This window comes from Nicotiana sylvestris, chromosome 2 (assembly GCF_000393655.2).
Source record: "Nicotiana sylvestris chromosome 2, ASM39365v2, whole genome shotgun sequence".
In the NCBI taxonomy this organism is placed as follows: domain Eukaryota; kingdom Viridiplantae; phylum Streptophyta; class Magnoliopsida; order Solanales; family Solanaceae; genus Nicotiana; species Nicotiana sylvestris.
The window spans coordinates 77,661,297-77,684,647 of NC_091058.1; the positions used below are offsets into that span (position 1 = coordinate 77,661,297).

General features: G+C 39.5%; 1 protein-coding gene across 1 annotated transcript; it reads right to left on the reverse strand.

Moving 5' to 3' along the window:
* Positions 1 to 1,058: 1,058 nt before the first annotated feature.
* On the reverse strand, positions 1,059 to 2,774 carry LOC138885109 (uncharacterized). Its single transcript, XM_070166008.1, has 3 exons — positions 2,286 to 2,774; positions 1,776 to 1,970; positions 1,059 to 1,400 (listed from the first exon to the last, which is right to left on the reverse strand). Exons 1-3 carry the CDS (start codon positions 2,772 to 2,774, stop codon positions 1,059 to 1,061), a joined length of 1,026 nt encoding a protein of 341 aa, XP_070022109.1.
* Positions 2,775 to 23,351: the final 20,577 nt, after the last annotated feature.

The following is a 23,351-nucleotide window of genomic DNA, read 5'->3' on the forward strand; positions in this document are numbered from 1 at the left end:
ATTTTATTATAATATGACCGAACCCATAAGGCTGCCTATGTATCCCCTCTTAAGCGGGAATCAGGTCAAATATATTTCAGTTACATCATAAGGGAAATATAAACAATCTAGGCATAGTATCTCTTGACTGCGTCTGAATTGATTGGCTTTGGCCAGATTTCTCCGTCCATTTCTACAAGTATGAGTGCTCCTCCTGTTAGTACCCTGTGAACCATGTACGGGACTTTCCAGTTGGGAAAGAATTTCCCTTTGGCTTCATCTTGGTGCGGGAAGATTTTCTTCAATACCAGCTGCCCTGGTACGAACTATCTTGGTTTGACTCTTTTGTTGAAAGCTCTAGACATTCTGTTCTAGTAAAGTTGGCCATGACATACTGCGTTCATCCTCTTTCCATCGATAAGGGCCAATTGTTCATAGCGACTCCTTGTCCACTCTGCATAGCTAAGTTTAGCTTCTTGTATGATTCTTAAAGAAGGAATCTCCACCTCGGCTGGGATGACAGCCTCGGTACCATAAACCAGCATGTAGGGAGTTGCCCCAATTGATGTGCGAACCGTAGTGCGGTATCCCAATAGAGCAAAAGGTAAATTCTCATGCCATTGTTTATGGTTCTCTACCATTTTCCTTAGTATCTTCTTAATGTTTTTGTTGGCAGTTTCTACGGCTCTATTCATCTGAGGTCTGTAGGCTGTAAAATTCTTGTGCTTGATTTTGAAAGTTTCACACATAGCTTTCATCAGATCACTATTGAGATTGGCGGCATTATCAGTAACAATGGATTCGGGAATTCCAAATCAGCAAACAATACAATCCTTGACAAAATCTGTGATGACTTTCTTGGTTACAACTCTGTAAGATGCAGCCTCTACCCATTTTGTGAAGTAATCGATGGCTATCAGAATAAACCTGTGTCCGTTTGAAGCAATGGGCTCAATTGTACCAAAAACATCTATTCCCCAAATGGCGAATGGCCAGGGTGAGCTTGTTGCATTGAGCTCGTTCGGCGACACTTTTATCATATCGGCATGCACTTGACATTGAAAGCATTTGCGGACATACTAGATGCAATCCATCTCCATGGTCATACAAAAGTAACCTGCCCTGAGTATCTTCTTAGCCAAGACGAAACTATTCATGTGTGGGCCACAAGTCCCAGCATGCACGTCCTCAAGTATCTTAGAAGCTTCCTTTGCATCAACACATCTTAGTAAACCCAAATCAGGAGTTCCTCTGTATAAGTTCCTTTCTCTTTGGAAGAAGTGATTGGACAATCTCCGAAGTGTGCATTTCTGAGTGTGGTTTGCATGCTCAGGATATTCTCCCATTGATAAGTACTCCTTGATGTCATGGAACCAAGGCTTTCCATCCGTTTCTTCTTCAACATGAGCATAATATGCCGGCTAATTATGGATCCTCAGCGGAATGGGTTCAATGTAATTCTTATCTGGGTGTTGTATCATAGACTACAAGGTGGCCAATGCATCGGCAAATTCATTCTAAATTATGGGCACATGTCGGAATTCTATCTTTGTGAACCTCTTTCTCAATTCCTACACATGGTGCAGATATGGCAATATCTTGGAATTCTTAGTGCCCCATTTTCCTTGTACCTGGTGCATAAGCAAATCTGAATCACCGATCACCAATAGCTCCTGAATGTTCATGTCGACTGCCATGTTGAGTCTTAGTATGCAGGCTTCATACTCTGCCATGTTGTTGGTGCAGGGAAATCTGAGTTTAGTAGATACCGGATAATGCTGACCCGTTTATGATACCAAAACTGCTCTAGTGCCCACTCCTTTGAAATTTGCAGCTCCGACAAAGAATATCCTCCAACCATCATATGCCTCGGTAATGTCCTCTCCTATGAATGATACTTCTTCATCAGGAAAATACATTTTCAAGGGTTCATATTCTCCTCCCATCGAATTTTTAGCAGGATGATCTGTCAATGCTTGTCCCTTGACCGCCTTTCGAGTTACATAGACGATATCGAACTCACTTAATAGTATCTACCATTTAGCCAACTTCCTAGTAGGCATGGGATTCTGAAATATGTACTTCAGAGGATCCATCCTGGATATGAGGTATGTAGTGTAGGCACAAAAATAATGCCTCAATTTCTGAGCTATCCAGGTCAAAGCACAACAAGTGCGTTCAAGTAGAGAATACCATGCTTTATAAGGTGTGAACTTCTTGCTCAAGTAGCATATGGCCTACTCCTTCCTTCCTGTCTTGTCATGTTGTCCCAAAACACATCCAAAGGCTCAATCTAATATAGATACATAGAGTAGCAAAGGTTGTCCTGGTTCTGGCGGGACCAGAACTGGTGGTGTGGACAGGTACTCCTTGATCTTGTCAAAAGCTTTCTGACAATCCTCGGTCCAGCTTGTTTCAGCATCTTTTCTTAGCATCTTAAAGATGGGCTCACATATGACTGTGGACTGTGCTATGAAGCGGCTGATGTAGTTGAGACATCCTAGGAAGCTCATCACGTCCTTTTTGCTCTTAGGTGGTGGTAATTCCTTAATAGCCTTGACTTTAGATGGATCCAACTCGATCCCTCGACAACTGACGATGAATCCCAATAACTTTCTGGCGGGAACTCTGAATGCACACTTTGCAGGGTTCAGATTCAAATTGTACGTTCTTAGCCTATCAAAGAACTTTCTCAGGTCTACTATGTGATCTGCATCACTTTTGGATTTGATAATGACGTCGTCCACATACACCTCTATTTCTTTATGGATCATGTCATGGAAGATAGTTGTCATGGCTCTCATGTAAGTGGCCCTATCATTCTTCAGACCAAATGACATCATCTTGTAACAGTACACACCCCACGGTGTGATGAAATCTGTCTTCTCTACATCTTCTTTATCCATCTAAATGTGGTGATAACCTGTGAAGCAATCTACAAAGGATTGGAGTTCATGCTTGGTGCAATTATCAATCAGGATGTGTATATTTGGCAGTGGGAAGTTGTCCTTGGGACTTGCTCTGTTTAAATCCCGATAGTCAACACATACTCGGACCTTCCCATCCTTCTTCGGAACTGACACAATGTTAGCTAACCAGGTTGGGTACTCAACTACCCTGAGAACTTTGGCTTTGATCTGCTTAGTAACTTCCTCCTTGATTTTCAAGCTCATGTCTGGTTTGAACTTTCGGAGTTTCTGCTTGACTGGCGGACACATGGGATTAGTGGGCAACTTGTGAGCCACTATAGATGTGCTCAAGCTGGTCATGTCATCATATGGCCACACAAAAATATCCTCATACTCTTTTAGGTACTGAATGTACTCTTCCTTCTCGGTCGGTGACAAGTAGATGCTGATGCAAGTCTCCTTGATGGTCTCGGCGTCTACTAAATTTACCGCCTTGGTCTCGTCCAGATTGGATTTGGGCTTATTCTCAAAATTTTCAACCTCCCTGACAATTTCCTCGAGTATCTCGTCTTCCTCATCTGAATCATTATTCTCATGTTGCGTTGCCTCATTACATTTCACGGTTACTGGTTCATTAGGAAAAGTAATAATAACGATGTAGAAAGCAAAAATGTGAAGATAGTAGTGAATAATAAAGAGCAAATTCATCTGATTTAAACTGAAAAATTATCCAGACAAAGTACGGCTCGATGAATCGAGCATTTATTTTGAAACAAGTAAATCTTAAAACAAAATTACGAGAAATCTTAAATACATAGAATGGCTTATAGAAGTAAATTTTGCCAAGCTACCTAGGGACTCGGTCGGGATGGTGTGGAGGTCCAATTCCTAAGAAAAACTCCCTTCTTCATGGTCTGAATAGTGAGGCCTTCTTCTTCCTCCTCCTCTATTATGGCACTACAATCAATGTCTTCATCCTCCAAGAATAGATTCTTCAAACTAGCTAGTGCTTCCTCTTCTGTGGTCCCCCATATCGTATCAGCCTGGTGAAATGTTTGTTCCAAACGTGGCATTGGCTGCTCCAGAGGGTAATACGATCCACGCCATGGAGGCGACTAATCCCTGTACTCTTGCCATGTTTACTGGTATCCGAGCCCAAAGGTGGTACCATGATTTTTTAGTTGTATTGGTTTGGTGATACCTTGGAGGTTCTTTCCCAATCCTTTGCCGGGTTCATATTTGGACCGTGCTAGTATGCTCTCTATTTTGTTACTCCACCACTTATCCTTCTTGACGGCATTGACCCATTCAATATGATGATAGGTTTCCCCTCCTAGCCTCCTTCTATGTCCAATGGCCGGGATAGTTTGACTAGTGTAAATAGGGTTACTCCCATATCCATGAATGATTACCTCCTGATGATTCCATTCAAATTTCATTTCTTGATGTAGTGTGGAAGGCACGACCCCAGCAACATGGATCCATGGTCGGCCCAATAGAAGATTATATGAAGTTGGTATGTCGAGCACCTAAAACTCGACGTCGAACCAAGTTGGCCCCATCTGCAAGCAAAGGTTGATTTCCCTGATTGTGGCCCTCTAGGACCCATCGAAAGCTTTCACATTCATGCTTCCTACCCATATCTCATGGAAACCCTTGTCCAACCTTTTCAGAGTGTCCAATGGACAAATATTTAAGCTTGAACCTCCACAACCAGGACCTTGGCAATGAATTTTTATTCAAATTATACTGTGATATGCAATGCTCGATTGTGATTTAAACCCTTAGGCGGTAGCTCATCCTCATGGAAGATGATCTTATGACTCTCTAGCACTTGCCCAACCATGTTGGCCATTTCTCCACAAGTGATGCTGTTGGGTACATAAGCCTTGCTCAGCACCTTTATTAGAGCGTTCTTGTGTACCTCTGAATTTTGCAATAATGACAGAATAGATATCTGAGCAGAGTACTCCTTTTCCTGTACTTTCCTCCACAGGTCATCTGGCCCGGTCTCAATGATAGGCTGCCTAGTAGTGGCCTCCTTACTTGAACCTCCCAGGTGTTCAGGTGTATAGACTCTTCCGGTTCTAGTCATTCCTTATGCAGCGTCAGATTCCTCTACCTTGGTCTTCCCTTTTTTGTCGAGCCTCGACAACATAATCCCAAGTTATTGCTTTTGAGTTGAATGGGGGTGTGGTTGATACCATCACTATGAAAGGTGTGACCATTTCTACTTCAAATAGAGTGGGGGTGACTGCAGGCAGAGCCACCTCCATCTCGAATGGAACTGATGCAGTTAGCAGAGCCACCTCCATCTCGAATGGAACTGATGCAGTTACCTCCACTTGGATTGGCACCTAAGTCTGTACCACAATAGGAGTAAGTATGACTGCAACTTTAAAGTCATCGCCTTCTCGAATAAGCCCGATCAACCCCTCAGGGTCCTATTCTTCATTCGTCTCTATCACATGTACACCATCACCTCTATGATCAGGGAAGGGATTGTTGCGGACATTAGGTGTGGCTTCCTTTGCTTGTATAACCTTGTTGTCAATTAGCATCTGGATCTTATCCTTCAATGTTCGGCACTCAGTAGTGGTGTGCCCTTTTATACTGGAATGGTACACACAAGTTTTGTTCGGATTGACCTATTAGGAGGGATTCTCTAATACGACAGCGGGAATATGAGTGATGTAACCCGCAGCTTTTAACCACTCGTACAACTGGTCAATGGGCTCAGCAATGGCGTTGTATTGTCTAGGTGGTTTGCGGTTGAAGTTGGGTCTTGGTCTTGGATAGTTTTGGCGAACTAGTGGTGATTGGAAGTGGGATGGTTGGGAGTAGTAGGTATGATGGATAAAGGCTGGTTGGGAATACCTGGGAGATGAAGGTTGATATGCAGACGTTGATGCTTGGTATGTGGGTGGAGGTGTTTGATATATGGGTGAAGGTTCTTGATATGTGGGAGGAGTTGTTTGATATGTAGGTGGAGGGGTTTGATAAACAAGTGGATATTTTGGACCCCGAGCTACTATTACTGCTCCAACATCTCTCTTCTTCGATATGCGACCTGATTGTAGTGACTTATTCGTGGCTTGCAGTGCCTCAAAGTTCGTTACCATACTGCTCTTGATTCCTTCTTCGATTCTTTCCCCAAGTTTGATAATATCAACAATAACCAACAACCTTTCATAATATTGTGGATCCTGCGCTTTGACGAAGCATTTGTTCATTTGTTCTTCGTCCAAAGATGGCCTGACCTTGGCTGCTTCCGACCTCCAACAAGTAGCATACTCACGGAATGTCTCAGTACGATCCTCTCTTAAGATTCTTGATGTAAAAAACATCTGGTGCGTTCTCTATGTTAAACATGAACCGGTCCATAAAATGTAATTCCATACTTACCCAATGGGCCATTTCTTGGGATTTTGGCTGATATACCAAGACAAATCATCCACAGTAAGACTCCTCATAAAGAGCTTCATACGGATCTTTTCATCTTTCTCGACCCCACCAAGTTTGTCACAATAGGTCCTTAGATGAGCCCTGGGATAACCTATGCCGTTGAACATTTCGAACTTGGGAGGTTTGTACCCCTTAGGCAATTCCACATCTGGTTGTATGCATAGGTCTTTGTAGTTTTAACCTTCTATTCCTCTGTCGCCTTCAACACCTTGAACTCAGCTTGTTAACTTCTTGAGTTCTTCAGCCATGTTTTTAATAAGCATGTCCTTCTCAGAGGATTCCGGTGTATATAAGATTGGTTGGGTAAAGTGAGGTACAGTTTCCACATATATAGGGTTGCTTTGATGGGTGCCAGGGACTTGGGTGTAATGATAGTCGTTAGTGGATTTTTGGGGATCGGGAATGAGTGGTGGTGTGTTTTTGGGAGTGTGGTAAGTGGTGGTTGGCGGGTAATGAATTGGTTGATGGTAATGTTGTGGTGGAGTTGGTATTGGCAGTGGATTGATATTTTGGGGTGGAGTTGTGTATTGATTTGGCGCGGGAGGATTTTGGTTTTGTGTGTTCTGGGGAGGTGCTGGGTTCTTAGTGTTCTGTTGGTTGATGTCAGGGACATTCAGAGTGAGTGACAAGTTTGCCAAGTTGTGAACCTGCTCAAGTTCTCCTTGCAGTTCCAGTATCTTTTGTTCCAGTCTCAAAACTAGATCATTTAGGGCCGGAGTACTACGACCATCTGAGGTTCCTTTGCCTTTTGTGTTGCTTGGAGGAGGAGGTGGAGGGCCTATGGATCTGGTATGATATGCTGATGAGGCTAGTATGAGTGAACCAACCTAAGGGGATGAGAATAATAAAAAATAAGGGAAAACAAAAAGGTAACAAGTTAGTGGGGACCCTGAAATGCTTGCAGTATTTATACATATATTATGGAAATGTAAATTCGTGTCCTACTTTGGGAACCTCATTGTGCCCGAGGTAGGCCTAGCAACAAATAAATTTGGAAAATTTTTAATGCCAATAAATGCTTCATTTCATAATATAAAAATAGACGAATCCCCAAACGACACTAAGATGATAAAAAATAAGTCAGTACTGGCATTTGGCCTTATTACATTTTAGGAAAAAATAAATAAATCTAGCCTATTTGGTACCAGAAGGACCTTTCCCAGATTCAATCTTCCGGACTCCATCATATAGATCCCCCAGCTCGTGCAGCCCCAGCAGCAAGTAGGCTCTGGCCAGATGTCATCCTTCAGCTCCTTCAGCGTTCTGGCAATTTTCAGTCCTCTTTATGACTTTACCTTCCAACTGCACGATTCCTCGCTCCAGATATTCTAGTTTCCTGTTAAAAGTCACTACCATTTCTTTCCATTCCTCGATGAACTTCACATTCCTCTCATGTATTTCCCGGTGCTTATTCTTAGAGTCGTGGACCCTCTTGCGTAGCCTGTTGTACTTGATTTGAGCTTCGGCTTCTTCATCTATGATTCTATTCCCTTGACTGGCCCCTGGTGTCACCATTCCTTTCAGATTGTCCTCTAACCATGCTAGGTAGAGAGGCTCGCACCCTGCATGATACCTTTATAGCTCAATGGTATTCTTCTCCACAATGATTTTGCAGTGCCACATGTGCTGAGCTTGGCACTTGTAAGAGACGTCATCATCTTGAAAGTCTGCCCTGAAATGACTCATCTTGACAACCCTTGCTACAACCTGTTTCCTACCTGCTTGTCTCATAACTCGGATAGGGACATATGGGTATATCCCTGTCAACCCGATCAGCACCAAGTACAGAGCATCCCTGGATCTGATGATGAATTCGTCTGTTGGGAACCATTCAAACATCCATTGCACCTGTTCCTCGATCAAATTATTGAAGAACTCTACCCATTCTTTGGCGCTTTCTAGCTGAGCAAATATGTCTGGAATGTGAGTCATCCGCTTGGGCTGATGGAAGGCAATATGGTCGTTCCAAGCCCTTTGCGGAAATTCTTGGCGATAGTGACCCTTTTGGAAATGCTCCAACAACCATAACCGCAACAACAAGTTACAACCCTCGAAAGTTTGACCCCTCTTTGACAGCGCTTCATAGCCCTGTAGATGTCGGCTATGATCATGGGGACTATGGTATATGTCTGTCCATTAATCCCTTCCATCAAAGTCTTGGCGACCATGTCCAACCTAGTGTGGATTCTTCCCTTTTTCATTGGGAACACTATCAGGCCTAAGAAGCATACAATGAATACAAACACTCTATAGTGGATGTGACCCAGAGAAGTGAGAGAGATCTCATCATGGTAGGTACAGAAAGACTTGCTATGGCCATACCTCTCATACAGGTATTCGAAAGGTATGTAAGATTCCTTCAAGCACGCTAGGTCGACATTCTTCTTCAGGCCTATCATCTTTATAAATCCCCTGCCAGTACAGTTTTCTGGTACCAATAGCTCGAGACTATCCCAAGTCAATCCCGCAAGCCCTCCAATTTCCTCTAAAAGCGGTGTCATTTCTATGTCGCCGAAACGAAACACAACCCTTTCACTATCCCAGAATAAAGTGGCAGCCTCGATCAACTTGTTGTTTGGCTCAATATCTAGCAAGGAAGGCAAGTTACCCAGGTACTTTCTCACATGTTTCTTTTCACTTGAGAAAAGGTCCTCACACCAATCTAGCAGCAATGGTGGGATGTTGCTATCCATACCAAATTTGGGGAACTTGTGCCTCATTTCTGCAAAACAAAAGGGTTAGGCCTTACCCCCACCAGACTCGACTATTTATACATTTACGATCAGCATATCGACATTTAGTTCTCTAAATTAATGCACAGAACGTGGTTGTGTCCGTTGGGATTATGAAACCCCGGTGTACTTTGGATAAGGCTTATCTTAAAGGATCATTTTGTGGACAACATAATTGGTCCGACTAGGTTTGACCATGATGCATGCACAACTTCGATCAAAGTAAGGTTACTATGGGGTTTTAGACTGGTACCCTCAAGCGGACAACTTGAGGGGGAAGGCACAGAACTGTCGACTGCACCACTGATCAACTGGTTTTACGGATAAGCCTTTCCAAATTTAAGAGTAGTAAATAGGAAGAGTGAAACCACTCATTTAAGAGTTGCTATGGGATTTAATGCGCACGAGTGGAATATGATATGGAGCATGATATATGCAGCAATTAATAACATGTAGTCAAGTATTTGCATGCAGGAAAAATAAATACGGTATTTAAATAATTGAAAGACAATTACAGGAAAAAGAAACAAAGAGACAAGTCAGTTTTAGGGATAAAGAATCATAAATGCTTAAGAGAAAATAGACAGTTAAAGGAAAACAAAGGGAAAGGGTACGTGATAAAGCATGCTTGGACTAATTCATAAAAATAAGTTCGTTATGGTAAGAGCCTAAAGGTATCCCCAGCAGATTCGCTATGCTGTCGCGCCCCCTTTTTTCCCTCCCTTTTTATGGGGAACAAAGGTCCGAGTTTCGATATTTATGGGGGTAATAACTCATTTCCTTTTGGGAATTGAGTATTTGAAGAGTCGCCACCTCACACATTATGGTGCGTTAGGGCACCTAGAGCAATTAACTCTTGGATTGGTTTGTATTACCGAAGATTTAGGGTAAGGGCTCGAAATAACCTTGAGGGGAAGGTGTTAGGTACCTCTCTTGGTCCACAACTGTGGGTCCCCGCCGAACTTATACTTGTGAGTTAGTCCATTAACAAATAAATAGTTTTAAACACATAATTACAAATAAAAACAGGTTGGACATTGTATGACTCAGATAATAGACAAAAGAATTGAACAAGTTATGTACATATAAAGATTTAAATATTTGAGAAAGGAGGGGTCCTAGGTTCGTTAGCCTATAGGATCACCCCACACAATGTCCGATAAACACTCCTCAATGAGGGGCTACACGTGACATTAGAACGTAGTCATCATATCCCATGTCTACCCTTCCCTCCCCTTGGTTATAGCCTAAAGCGTTCTAGTAACCTTAACAAGGCCCCTAAGGTGCTTAAAAAGGAGAAAATTCTAGGCGACAGGTAAGAACACATAGGACTTAACAGCTAAATACAGAAAGAGACAGTTAAAAGGCCCAAGTTTACCTTCACAAGTAATACACATAGGCAACACATCTCAAACATAAACAAGATCGGTTTTTTATTTAGAGAAAGGCCTAAACGGGACGTCTAAGTGGATTTCAATGCACAGAAACATGCAATCTTGTTTTTATAAACTCGATAGTAAGGCCCCAATCAGTTTGCCTACTGATTTTAACCTGTTAAATCTGAACAACTTTGAGTAGTAGAAATACAGTTTGCAGAATTTAAAAATCGCCCTATAGGCTTGCCTAAATGCAGAACAATGATGTCCTAAAATATGATAGCTACGTTGATATAGTAAAACATCGAGCAGATTTTAAAATGGACTCTTGACTTTCTATAGGCATGCTTTCTAACAGTAAATTAGGGCAGTTCTTGAAAGGATTCATTTAAGGAAAGCAAACCACTGAATAGACCAGTTTCGAAGTAAACTAACATGAATTGGACTGGCTTATTTAAACTAAACTGATTTTAGATCTATAGGCAGAATTTCTATGTTGTTCCCTATAAGCATGCTATCTAGTCGTTAAGAGCTGACGTTAGAAACTTATATGCATGATTTCTAGTGGAAATAAATGTAAATACCCATTGGAACAGAAACTTGAACTTGATCACATGCTTAAGTATGATATCTATTTGTGAATTTGATTTTTAAATCTATGGACATGATTTCTATTATTTGGAACCATTTAAACCCTATAGGCAGGATTTCTAGCATGGTGAGGCAAACATAACAATTATATTAAATGATCCTATATGCATGGTTTCTAATATGGTAGGGCAGATATAGCAAATATATAAAATCCTATAGGCATGGTTTCTAACATGGTAGGGGAGACATAGCAAATATAAGATCCTATAGGCATGGTTTCTACCCATATTACCCTACAAATATGTAACTACCCACCACTTTTCACTAATCGCCCCAATATTCGTTTACAAATTATTACGAACCAGATGAATGAATTACATAGATAAAGAAAAAGAAGAAGTTACACTATAGGGAGCCTGAAGTAGGCCCAAGTGATTTCCCAAACCTCCAATAGCCTCAAAAGCCAATTTCATAGATAATATCATTGTCTAGGTGCGTCAGAGTTCCCTAAGGATCTCAAGAATCCCGGGAAGTGCTCACACCTAGACTTTGTAACCAAATTGAGTAAGTGCAGTGTGGAAGGGCCAGCCTCAGTGTGGCAGAGTATAGAGGGATCTCAGAAGGATCCCAAGGCAGTACACACATTAGAGGGGGCAGAACCTAGAGACTTAAGAGTAGAATGAGAGTGCTTGACATAGTTTGAAAAGGTTTTAGCAGGAAAGTAGAATAAAAAAGACATAGTTGAAGTAGTTTTTTAAATAAGAGGGTTGCTTAGTAAAACAGCTTTTGAGAACAGTCATGTAAACAAATAGCAGGTCAGTCAAACAAGTTCAGCAAACACTCAGGGAATAAATCTCCACACAGGGTCAATTGGGGGTTGGGGACAAATAGAGCAAGTATGATGAACACATAACAAGCAGAAGTCTCTTGTGCTTGGTGCAGGTAGTAAGACATAGATTCAGGAGTGTTAATTATAACACAGTTATAGAACTAGAGATGCTTTAGGGAGATTCATGGGAGTTGGGAGATAACAGAGTATAGGATTTTATACTAAACATGGTTGAGCATAATATTAAAACAACTTGGGGCAATAGCCTAATAAATGCACACTAGAACTAGGCAACAATACACAAGCATTAAACAGAGTAGAGTCAAGTTACTTAGTTCATGAGAGCATGCTGGCCCTGAAGAGGTAAGACATGGCTAGCATAATTAGATGAATCAAAGAGATTAATTACATGTTAAACAGCAAAACCATAGGTAGAAACAAATCAGGAACATGATGTACTAAAGTAGTTAAAGAAACATATTATTTTTGGGGCTTGAATTGAAATCAGAGCATACCAATATAGAGATAGTGAACACAAAGTGAAGAATAGGGGAGCACAATAATTAGCCTTGGCTTACAGCCACCTAATTCAGAATGGTAGCAAGTAACAAAGAAAGAAAGCATAAAGCTTTAAGTGTGAGAGAGAGTTTTTGAACCAAAAAATGTTTGTGTCTGTGTTAATGAAAGAGCAGGGTATTTATATTTTGAAAATAGGTAGAAAATAAGGCAAGAATCAAAGTTCAGCAATAATTATGGAACCATGTACTAATCAGAATCAAATCAATATAAGTACTTCCCTTCAATTAAGGAGTTGAATAACAAATAAGGAAATAAATCAATGTACGGCCAATAAGGAAAGATTTCAAATACAGTAAGTATAGGGTAAACAATTAGGGCTAAGTTTAGAAAAATTCTAATTAAGGAGTTAGTCAGTAAGAATCAAGTACCAATGCAGACAAGGTAAGCAAATCAATCAAATTGGATAGAAAGGGTAGGATTTGAAGGTTTAAAAGAAAGTCTTCCAATCAATCCAAGAAAACAGGGGATCCAGAATCAATCAAGGAAAAAGTCATGAGTCAGTGTTTAGTATATAAATAAAGTAAGACATGGATAGTAAAAGGTCGACATACAACTCTAACAAACATGAAGGTTACATAACACTGATAGAAAGAGGCAAGTCATGAACAGTTAAGATGAACACAAGCACATAGAATTGATGTAAGTCAGGCTAAGAAACTCAGTAGAAACATATTCGAGTCTAAATAGTCACAGAAACTCAAACGAGAACCGGTCAGTCACAAAAACCAAATGAAGAACCCTAAAATTAGGGCGTTCAACATAGACGAGTTGAAGATTTAGTAAAATCATAGAATCAGTCAAAATATGCAAGAAATAGAAGTTTAAACACAAAGAATCAGTTAAATAAGGTTTTAAAAGGAAGTTACGAAAACCCTAGTTTTAGAAGGAGGTGAAAAACACTTGAAATCAACGATTCTTTTAAAGAATCTCAAGGACAGTGTAAAATATTAAAGAAACAAACTCAAATCGTTCTAGATCTGTACAGATCTAGGAGGCGTAGAAAAGAAATTAGGTTTTCGAAAGAAACCCATATAGAGATGAAGAACATGCTTAGAAAACCTAAGGAACATTGCAAATACAATATGATTTTTCTTGAAATCACACTGGAGTAGCCAAGAACTGGCAGGTGACGAACTCTAGATGCAAGTTGGCATGGCTTTGTGCCCTTGAAGACCTTAGAGAAGGCAAGCATGACATTAAAGAAGCCATTGGAGGCTTGGGAGACGATGAGAGGTCACCGAAGATGGAAAGTCGGCGGTTGAAAACTAGGGTTAGGTTGAGAGTGTTTTGAGAAGAGAGAGGATTTTAGGGCGGCAGATATAGAAAAGTGATTAGGGTTAGGGGGTCATTTGGAATTAACAAGGAAGAATCAATATGGGGCGTTGATCTTTCAGATCAACGACCATGATTTGATGGGTTCTGGGTCGGGTATATGTGTTTAGGGCCTGGGTCAGGTGGTTTAATGTGAAATTGGGCTGGGGTATTAGGTTTAATTGAGGCTAAATTTGAAATTATAATCTGGCTAAGTTTTAAATAGCCAATTTAACACTATATAATTTATAATAAATAATAGACAATTTCTAAAAATAATTTTGAGTACTAAAATGATTTAAAATAGATATTTAACATTTTAAAAATATAGAAGATCAATTTTATGTATATAAATGTAATTATATATTAATAGGGCTAATATTGTAATTATATTGCAAATTAGTTTTAAAAATATAAATGCAATTATAAAAAATGCACAAAAAATATTTAAACAATATTTTGGCATAAATATAGGATTTAGATGATTAAATTATCACAACAATAATTTGAAGGATAATTATTGGAAATTTTATAAGTGAAAAAGGAAGAAATTAATCAATTTAAAACCCTTTAAAATTATAGAAAAATTATAAAGACCTTGTGCATGCTTATATACGCCTATATATGCTATTTTGAAAGTATATATGTCTATAAAAATATATAGGAAAAAATTGGTTATTAACAGTAGGGATGACAACCTTCTCCTCTATTGTGGCATTTGCCAAGCACTTAGAAAAAGACAGACAACAAAGGAGAGAAGAAAAAGAGCATAACAAGAAAGCCCGGATAGCGGGCAGGTTTAATGGTGCATCCAATAGAGGTGGAAGGGATTCCTCTAAAAAGGATTCATTAGCACCAGTTCAGTCTAGTCATCAGTCAGGTGGTGGGTCTTCCTTCATACGTACTCGGAGTTATGGAAATCAGTCTCGCCAAAATCAGAATTTTAGGACATCATCCTCACATAGCCAGATTTAGGCTGAGAAACATTCACACCAACAAAGTCTTTGTGGAACATGTAATCAGCAACATTCAGGTCAGTGCAAGCTCAGATTTCATGGTTGCTATCATTATGGAGACATTGGTCATATAAAGGTCAACTTCCCAAAGTTGCGACGTAATTTCAGTAGTGTATCAACTCATCCTTCTAGTTCCTCAGCTACTACAGTTGCACCATCCCAGGCTCATGGTTCTCATAATCAGGCCGGGCATGGGGCAGGCAAAAGTGCAGATTGAGTTACTCAGGGAGGGGGACAACCCCGTTTGTTTGCTACACTTGATCGTCAGAGTGCAGAGGCATCTGCAGAAATTATTACAGGTATACTTTTAGTCTACTCACATAATGCTTATGCCATAATGGATCCAGGTTCAACGTTTTCATATGAGACTCCATACTTTGCAATTAACCTCGGACTAGAATCTGAACAACTTAGTGAGCCATTCCTAGTATCTACTCTAGTTGGCAAGTCAGTGAAAGTCACAAGAGTCTATAGAGGTTGTATAGTTTCAGTCCAAGGTCGCAACACCAAAGTCGATCTCATAGAGTTAGAAATGGTGGATTTCGATGTGATCATGGTATGAATTGGTTATCTTCCTGTTATGCCATGTTAGATTGTCATGCCAAGATAGTCAGGTTCCAATTTCCAAATGAAGAAGTCTTAGAGTGGAAGGGTAGTTCAGCATCACTTGTAGGTAAGTTTATTTCTTACCTTAAGGCACAACGAATGATCGGTAAGGGGTGTCTCGCCTATTTGGCTCACATCATTAATCCAGAATCAGAACCACCAGCTCTTCAGTCTATGCTAGTTGTTAGAGAATTTCTAGAAGTTTTCCCAGATGACCTTGCTAGACTTCCTCCTAAAAGAATCATAGACTTTGGCATTGATCTCATGCCAGACACTCAGCCCATATCTATACCTCCTTATAGGATGGCTCTAGTAGAACTTAATGAGTTGAGAGAACAGTTGAAAGACCTCCTTAACAAGGGCTTCATCAGGCCGAGTGTTTCACCTTGGGGTGCCCCGATCCTGTTTGTCAAGAAGAAAGATGGGTCTGTCAGAATGTGTGTCGACTACCGGCAGTTGAATAAAGTTACCATTAAGAACAAGTACCCACTTCCAAGAATTGATGATTTATTTGATAAACTTCAGGGTGCAAAGTACTTTTCAGAAATAGACTTGAGGTTGGGGTACCATCAGTTGAGAATCAGGGAAGAAGATATATCTAAAATAGCCTTTCGAACTCGCTACGGGCACTATGAATTTCTAGTGATGTCTTTCGGGTTGACAAATGCTCCAGCTGCATTCATGGACCTCGTGAACAGAGTATTCAAGCCATTCCTGGATACCTTTATTATTATGTTTATAGACGATATTTTGGTGTACTATAAGAGCAAGGAAGATCATGAAGAACACCTCAGAATAGCCTTGCAGACCTTGAAGGAGAATGAGCTTTATGCCAAGTTTTCAAAATGTGAGTTCTGATTGCAGTCAGTGGCATTCTTAGGCTACGTGGTATCTAGTGAAGGAATAAAAGTAGACCCTCAGAAGACAGAAGCAATCAAGAACTGGCCTAGGCTGACATCGCCAACTGAAATCAGGAGTTTCTTGGGGTTAGCTGGATACTTTAGGAGGTTTGTAGAGTGGGTTTCCTCACTTGCAGCTCCATTAACTAAGTTGATACAAAAAGCATTTAAGTTCCAATGGTCAGACGTATGTGAGCAGAGTTTTCAAGAGTTAAAAAAGAGGTTGACCACTGCACCTGTGTTAACCTTGCCGACAGGTTTGGGTGGGTTTACAGTGTATTGTGATGCCTCCAGAGTGGGTCTTGGTTGTATTCTTATGCAAGATGGAAAAGTTATTGCATATGCTTCCAGGCAGTTAAAGAATCATGAAAAGAACTACCCCACACACGATATGGAGCTTGCAGCAGTGGTATTTGCATTAAAAATATGGCGACACTACCTTTATGGCAAGCATTTTGAAGTGTTTATAGATCACAAAAGCCTCCAGTACATTTTCAAGAAAAAAGAATTAAATTTGAGACAGAGAAGGTGGCTCGAGCTATCGAAAGATTATGACATAAATATCCTTTATCACCCGGGCAAAGCTAATGTGGTAGTAGATGCACTTAGTAGGAAGTCAATGGGTTTATTGGCCCATCTTGCAGTACAAAGGCGATCTTTGGGTCGAGAAATTCAAAAACTAGCAAATGATGGAATTAGATTGGATGAGACCGAAGAAGGAGGTATAACTACTTATGCCCTAGCGCAATCCTCCCTTGTTGCGCATCTTAAGGCTAAGCAAGACGAAGATCCGTACTTATGAAATTAAAAGGAGTCAGAAACAAAGAAATCACTGCTTTCACTCTAGGAAGTGACTAAATTTTGAAGTTGAATGATCGGTTATGTGTGCTTGATGTAGATGGTCTTAGGAAGGCCATAATAGAGGAAGCTCACAGTTCGAGGTACTCTATCCACCCAAGTGCTCCCAAAATGTATCTAGATCTGAAAGAGTTATATTTGTGGAAAGGCATGAAGAAACAAGTAGCAGATCATGTGGCTAAATGTTTAAATATCCAGCAAGTCAAAGCCAAGCATCAGAGGCTTGGTGGCCTAGCTCAAGATATAGAGATACCACAGTGGAAGTGGGAGATGATTAATATGGATTTCATAGCAGGTCTACCTTGCACGTACCGTAAACATGATTCAATTTGGGTTATTGTAGATTGACTGACAAAGTCCGCGTATTTCCTACCAGTAAAGACGACAGATTCCGCAGAGCAGTATGCGCAGTTGTACATCAAAGAAGTAGTCCGATTGCATGGTACTCCAGTTTCAATCATATCTGATAGAGGCCCTCAGTTCATAGTGCATTTTTGGCAGGCATTTCAGAAAAGATTAGGTACTAAGGTCAATTTAAGTACCGGTTTCCATCCACAGATCGATGGCCAGGCAGAAAGGACCATTCAGACTCTTAAAGATATGATGTATGCGTGTGTTATAGATTTTGGAGGTAATTGAGATGATCACTTGCCACTTATAGAATTTGCTTACAATAACAACTATCATACCAGCATTAGTTTGGCTCTTTAGGAAGCATTGTATGGGCGGAGATGTAGGTATCCAGTGGGATGGTTTGAACCAGAAGATAAGGGTGTATTGTGGTCTGGGCCCAGCCCGGGACCATGAGCCCACACTTTGGGCTAAACGGGCTGGCCCATATAATCCGCTCCCAAGCGGTCCTAGAAGCCCACTATAGGCCGGTCCTGCACGTAGAGACCACGAGCCCGGAACCGGCTAGCGGGCCTGGGCTGGTTCAACCGGGCCCAACGGCTATTTTTCTATTTTTTTTTAAAATTGGCCAACAGTTGGAAGTTTAAAAACTAGCCGTTGGCCTACCAATTTAGCCGTTTGTCTTTTTAAAAAAATAGCCATTTGCCCCCCAAACTTTGTTTTAACCCCAAATATTTTATAATTATACTTTTTCCCTATTCTCAACTATAAATACCCCCTCATTCTTTCATTTTTACTTACAAAATCATCAATCTCTCTCTAATTTTCTTCTATAATTCCTTACTTTATTATTGTAATTTGTGAAAATTTGTGAAGTTGGTGAATTGAAGTATTCAAGTCTTCAACAATATACAATTTTCAAGAAGTTGTTCGTCAATTCGGTAAACTCGTTCCAACTCTTAAGTTTTAATATTATAGTTTATTTGTTTTGGTTTGTATAATTATAATTAATATGGCCTTTTCTTTGAAAAAATGTTTGGTGGCAAGGAAAAATCTAAAATTGGTGAATCTAGTGGCCAAGCTACAACTCCTACCCTGGCTCCCCGACGCAGACCTGTTACTCGTCCTCCTGCACCTATTATTCTTGATAGTGATAACCCTTGTTTTCAATTTACCGATAGTCAATTTTGCCATAATATTGCACCACATCAACAATTAAATGATGAATATATGAATGATCTTTATGGTAATCAAACTATCGATGAAAATGATGAGGAAAATGATTTAGATGAAACACAACCGGATTTAGATGATACACCTACTAGTCCTGTTGTTAACCCAACTGATAATAATCCAAATGATGCCCCGCCTGACCCTCATGTAGTAACCCCTACTTTTAATAGACCACCTTCTAGACGGTGCGAAACATCTCTTGTTTGGCACTTTTTTACTCAACTAAGAGATCAAAATAAGGCTAAGTGTAAATCATGTGGGACTTTGATGGCTCATAAATATACTGTAGACCATAGCTGTACGGGTACTTTGACTAGACACATAAAGAAACACCCTATAGATAAAGCTAGATTTCTTCAAATGAAAGCTGCGCAAGAGGGGACAAGTGTAGGTACTCAGGCTAACCCTAGTACCGGGTCAAATCTAGTTCAATCGGGAATTAACATTGTTACCGGTGGCATTTTATATTACGATCCAAATAAAGATCGTGAAGAATTGACAAAAATGGTTATTGTTATGTACTTAGCCTATAGTTTTCCTTCTAACCTTCACTTTGTACATTATATTAGAAGAGTTTTTAATCCTACTTATAAAGGATGACCTCGCGCAATCGTAAAGAGCGATATTTATAAATATAAACATGAATATGAACAATATTTGCTCTATTTATTTACTCATATAAATTGTTACGTTGCTATTACTACTGATATTGGTAGAAGTGGTAATGACTGTGATTATCTTACTGTTACCACTCATTGGATTGATGAGGAATGGAAAATGCAAAAAGCGCATTATTGCTTATAGAATAATTAATTCACGTCTCACTGGTAAGTTTATTGCTAACACAGTTATAGATATTTATAGATATTTTTGCATTAGAGATAAAATAATGTCAGTTCAATGGATAATGCTTCTAGTAACACTAATGCTATAGGCTTGCTTACAACTACACTAAATCCTGGATTTAGTAATATTTTCTATGTTAGATGTATTTATTATACTTACCATTTAATCGTCGGTGATGGTATGAAAATATTAAATGTTGAAATTGAAAAGGTTAAAATAGCTCTTAATTTCCTTTTTTTATTCAAACCGTAGAAGTAGACTTAGAGAATATTTTAAAAAATGTGACGAATTTGGCCTTAGAGAAAGAAAGGTTCCTAAACTTTGTCTGACTAGATGGAATTACATGTATGAAAGTTTAGTTGTTGCATATGAATATAGAAACCCAATAAACGCAATGTTTAATGCTCATGTTGGTGGTGATTGTCACACCTCCTTTTTCACTACTCCCGCAAGGGCGTAAAGGAGTTTTTCCAATTAAAGGACAATCAGAACGGTATTTAATTATTAAGAATTCAGAGTCGCCACTTGGGAGATTAATGGTGTCCCAAGTCACCGGTTGAATCCCGAACCGAGGAAAAATATGACTCTGTTACAATCTGCGAACCAGAAATCCGAGTAAGGAATTCTGTTAACCCGGGAGAAGGTGTTAGGCATTCCCGGGGTTCCGTGGTTCTAGCACGGTCGCTCAACTATTGTATTTGATTTTATCTAATTTTAATACATGCTAGCTTGTGTGCCTTTTATTCGTAAACCACTTTTTATCATTATTTATTTTAAAAGAATTGCGACGACGTGAAAACGCGTTTCGAACCGCGTCACAATTAATGCACCTGTGGTTGTCAGCACATTTCGACTTCGTCGAGATTTGGATTTGGGTCGCATCAATGCGCACCCGAGTTTAAAAAGGTAATTTAATTAAAATCGCGCCTAAAGATTCTAACGTAATATTATTTTGGGGAAGGACGTGAAGTTCGCTAAATGGCCCTCCCAAATTCTAATCATTTTTAATAACCATTTATTGAAGGCCTCACATTTATTTATTTTTGTTCGGTGAGGCTTGTCTCAATTTGTGAACCTCTTTTCTATCATTATTTATTTTATAAGAATTACGATGTCGTGAAAACGCGTTTCAAACCCCGTCGCAATCAATCGCCCGTGATTGTCAACACATTTCGACTTCATCGAGATTTGGATTTGGGTCGCATCAATGCGCACCCGAATTTAAGAAAATAATTTTTAATAGCGCTCCTAAAGCAACTACGCACTTCCAAATTTGCGAGGGCCATGGAAATTCAACTAATGGCACACCTCGATTGAGATTTACGTATCATGACCATGCCACGGGAACCGTACCCATGACCACAATAATTTAAAATTAATCGCGCCTAAAGCAGGCTACGATGTTCATATGTTCTTCATCTCCTAAGCTATAAGGGAGCGGACAAACAGTGAATGACATGAATGAAGGAGTTAAATACGGCGAAGGATTATCATCAACCAAACACATTAATAACCTTAGATAAAAACAAAGCTCACGTGACTGGGAGCAACAGATCTTAGCACTAATATTAATAATAAAACTAACTAAATTATCACCTTTAGTTATTAAGAGATTGAAAATACATTGAGGATTAATCAATATACTTGACTGGAAGCAACAAGTATTTATAACATTCAAACTAAACATTTGAAGCCAAATTTGCTCCTTTAATACTGTCATTTGACAACTTTTGAAATTCTACTACAATTTTGAGCACAATTTTTAAGACAACTCGTAACATTTCAAAATAGAGAAGAACAACAACTAATAATATATATTGTAGTTTCAAAATACGTAAAGTGTAATGAAAATTCCGTTTACTTACAATTACTTCAACATTCAGTTTACTGTACATTAGATATGATTTCCAAAGAACAAATAAGATATCCATCGACAAAAATTCCAACAAACAGATGAATAATTCCAACAATTGCACAACATGTCACTTTAGGCTACAAGTGTAAAATAAACTCAAATTAAACACCAAGTACATGTAATGTATCAATAAGAGTGATTAAGAAAATCGGACCTTTATTGCTTCAAAGATGAAAATTGCAAATTAATCGGGTTAAACCAAGCAACAATCCTGAGACTGACACACCGAAATTAACAAACCGGAACCTCGTCGGCGATCCAAAACGCGACAACTTGTCAAGTTCGAGCGAGAAGTTGGACTGAAACTCAGCTCGACTAAGACGCCAAATCAACTCCGTCTGGTGTCGTACGTGAGTGAATCAGTTCCGGCAAAAGGACGACGGTAGTGAATTTGGTTTTGGTGATTGACGACAAAATAGGTGGAGCCACAGTGGGGACCTGCTTCAGAAGCTATGGTTTGATCTTTTCCCTTCAAAGTATTCTTGAGTTAATTCTCATTTTGAAGTGGAAATTACAGTGCATTTGTATGAAAAATTTCTTTGCCTTCTCCCCTCTATCCGTTGTTGCTCACTATCCTCCCTGTTTCTATGTGTGTGTGTATTATATAGATGGGTGGGTGTGATGATTTTAATGTGAAGGGGGGTCTTGTGTGGGGGAGTTTTATTTGGGGAGAAGGTGTTATGTGAGGTAATATTTTGGGGGGAAGGTTTTAGGTGGGGAAATATTTTGGGGGGAAGGTCTTAGGTGGGGAGAAATGATTTGGGGGGGGGGAAAATATTTTGGGGAAGGTTCTTCCCATTTTTTTTTTACTCCCAATTTCTTTTTATCTTCCTCTTTTTGTATTTTATTTAGTTATTTTGTACTTTATTTTCTGATTTTGTTAAATGCTAAATTAAGAACCAAAACTCAAATTGATTCTAAAATTATACTTCCAAATTTCCAATTACACTAATTCCCTATTTTAAATGCAAACTAAACAGATTAAAACTAAAAAATGCAAAAAGGATCATTTTTGTTATTTTCATTTTCCTAAAAGTAACTCACTATTAATTAATCCAAAAATATAAAATTAAATTCTAAATGCAAATGCCAAGTATTTTGGTATTTATTATTTTGATTTTGAAATATTAAAATGCATGAAATGCAACTGAAAAAGAAAAAAATTCCTAAAAAAAAAATCAAATAAAAATTATTTAGACTTATTTTTAGGAGTTATATTCATGTAGGGCAAAAATCACATGCTTACAGCTGCCCCTCTTTGCTCGAAAACACGAAGAGTTTTCGGGCAAAGATAAAGTAAGCACTGTGAGGGATTTTTGCCCGTTTGAAACTCCATTAGAAGCATTTTTTGAAAAACTGTCTGACCGAACCTTGCTTCAAAGGTTGCCTACATATCCTTGGCTATAAAGGAATCGGGTCAGGTGTAGTTCAGAAGTGAACGAGGTGATGGAGTACCGAGGTTGAGAGTCGAGGTTCCGTCCGAGGCTCCGGTCCGTTGTCCCGTTATTATATCAAAGTCAAAATTGAAAGAGACTAACTAAGCCTATCAGCTACGAGTTATAAGATTCCTATCTATGAGTTTTACTCAAATTCTTATTAATATCCAGTAACATGTACCCAGTTTCCAAACTGGGGCAGAAAGTTTTCTGACTTGAAATACCTCTGTTATACAGGCGGGCTCCTGACTTCCGAAACTTGAATTGTATGCCTCTGTTCTTCAGGCGGGCTCCTGACTTCAAAAGACAAAAAATCGATTGAAAACTAAAATTTGAATTGTATCACCTCTGTTCTTCAGGCGGGCTCCTGATTACTGAATTTGAAATTGAATGTATTCCTCTATTATCCAGGCGGGATCC

Bases quoted from the DNA above. Each gene is read 5' to 3' on its own strand.
- LOC138885109 (XM_070166008.1), bottom strand. From the start codon at position 2,774: ATGACAACTATCTTCCATGACATGATCCATAAAGAAATAGAGGTGTAT. The intron at 1,971-2,285 runs GTATCTATATTA...GTAACTCGAAAG, and splicing joins GACAACCTTTGCTACTCTAT to GCGGTCAAGGGACAAGCATT. The intron at 1,401-1,775 runs GTATCATAAACG...ATCCATAATTAG, and splicing joins TGGGCACTAGAGCAGTTTTG to CCGGCATATTATGCTCATGT.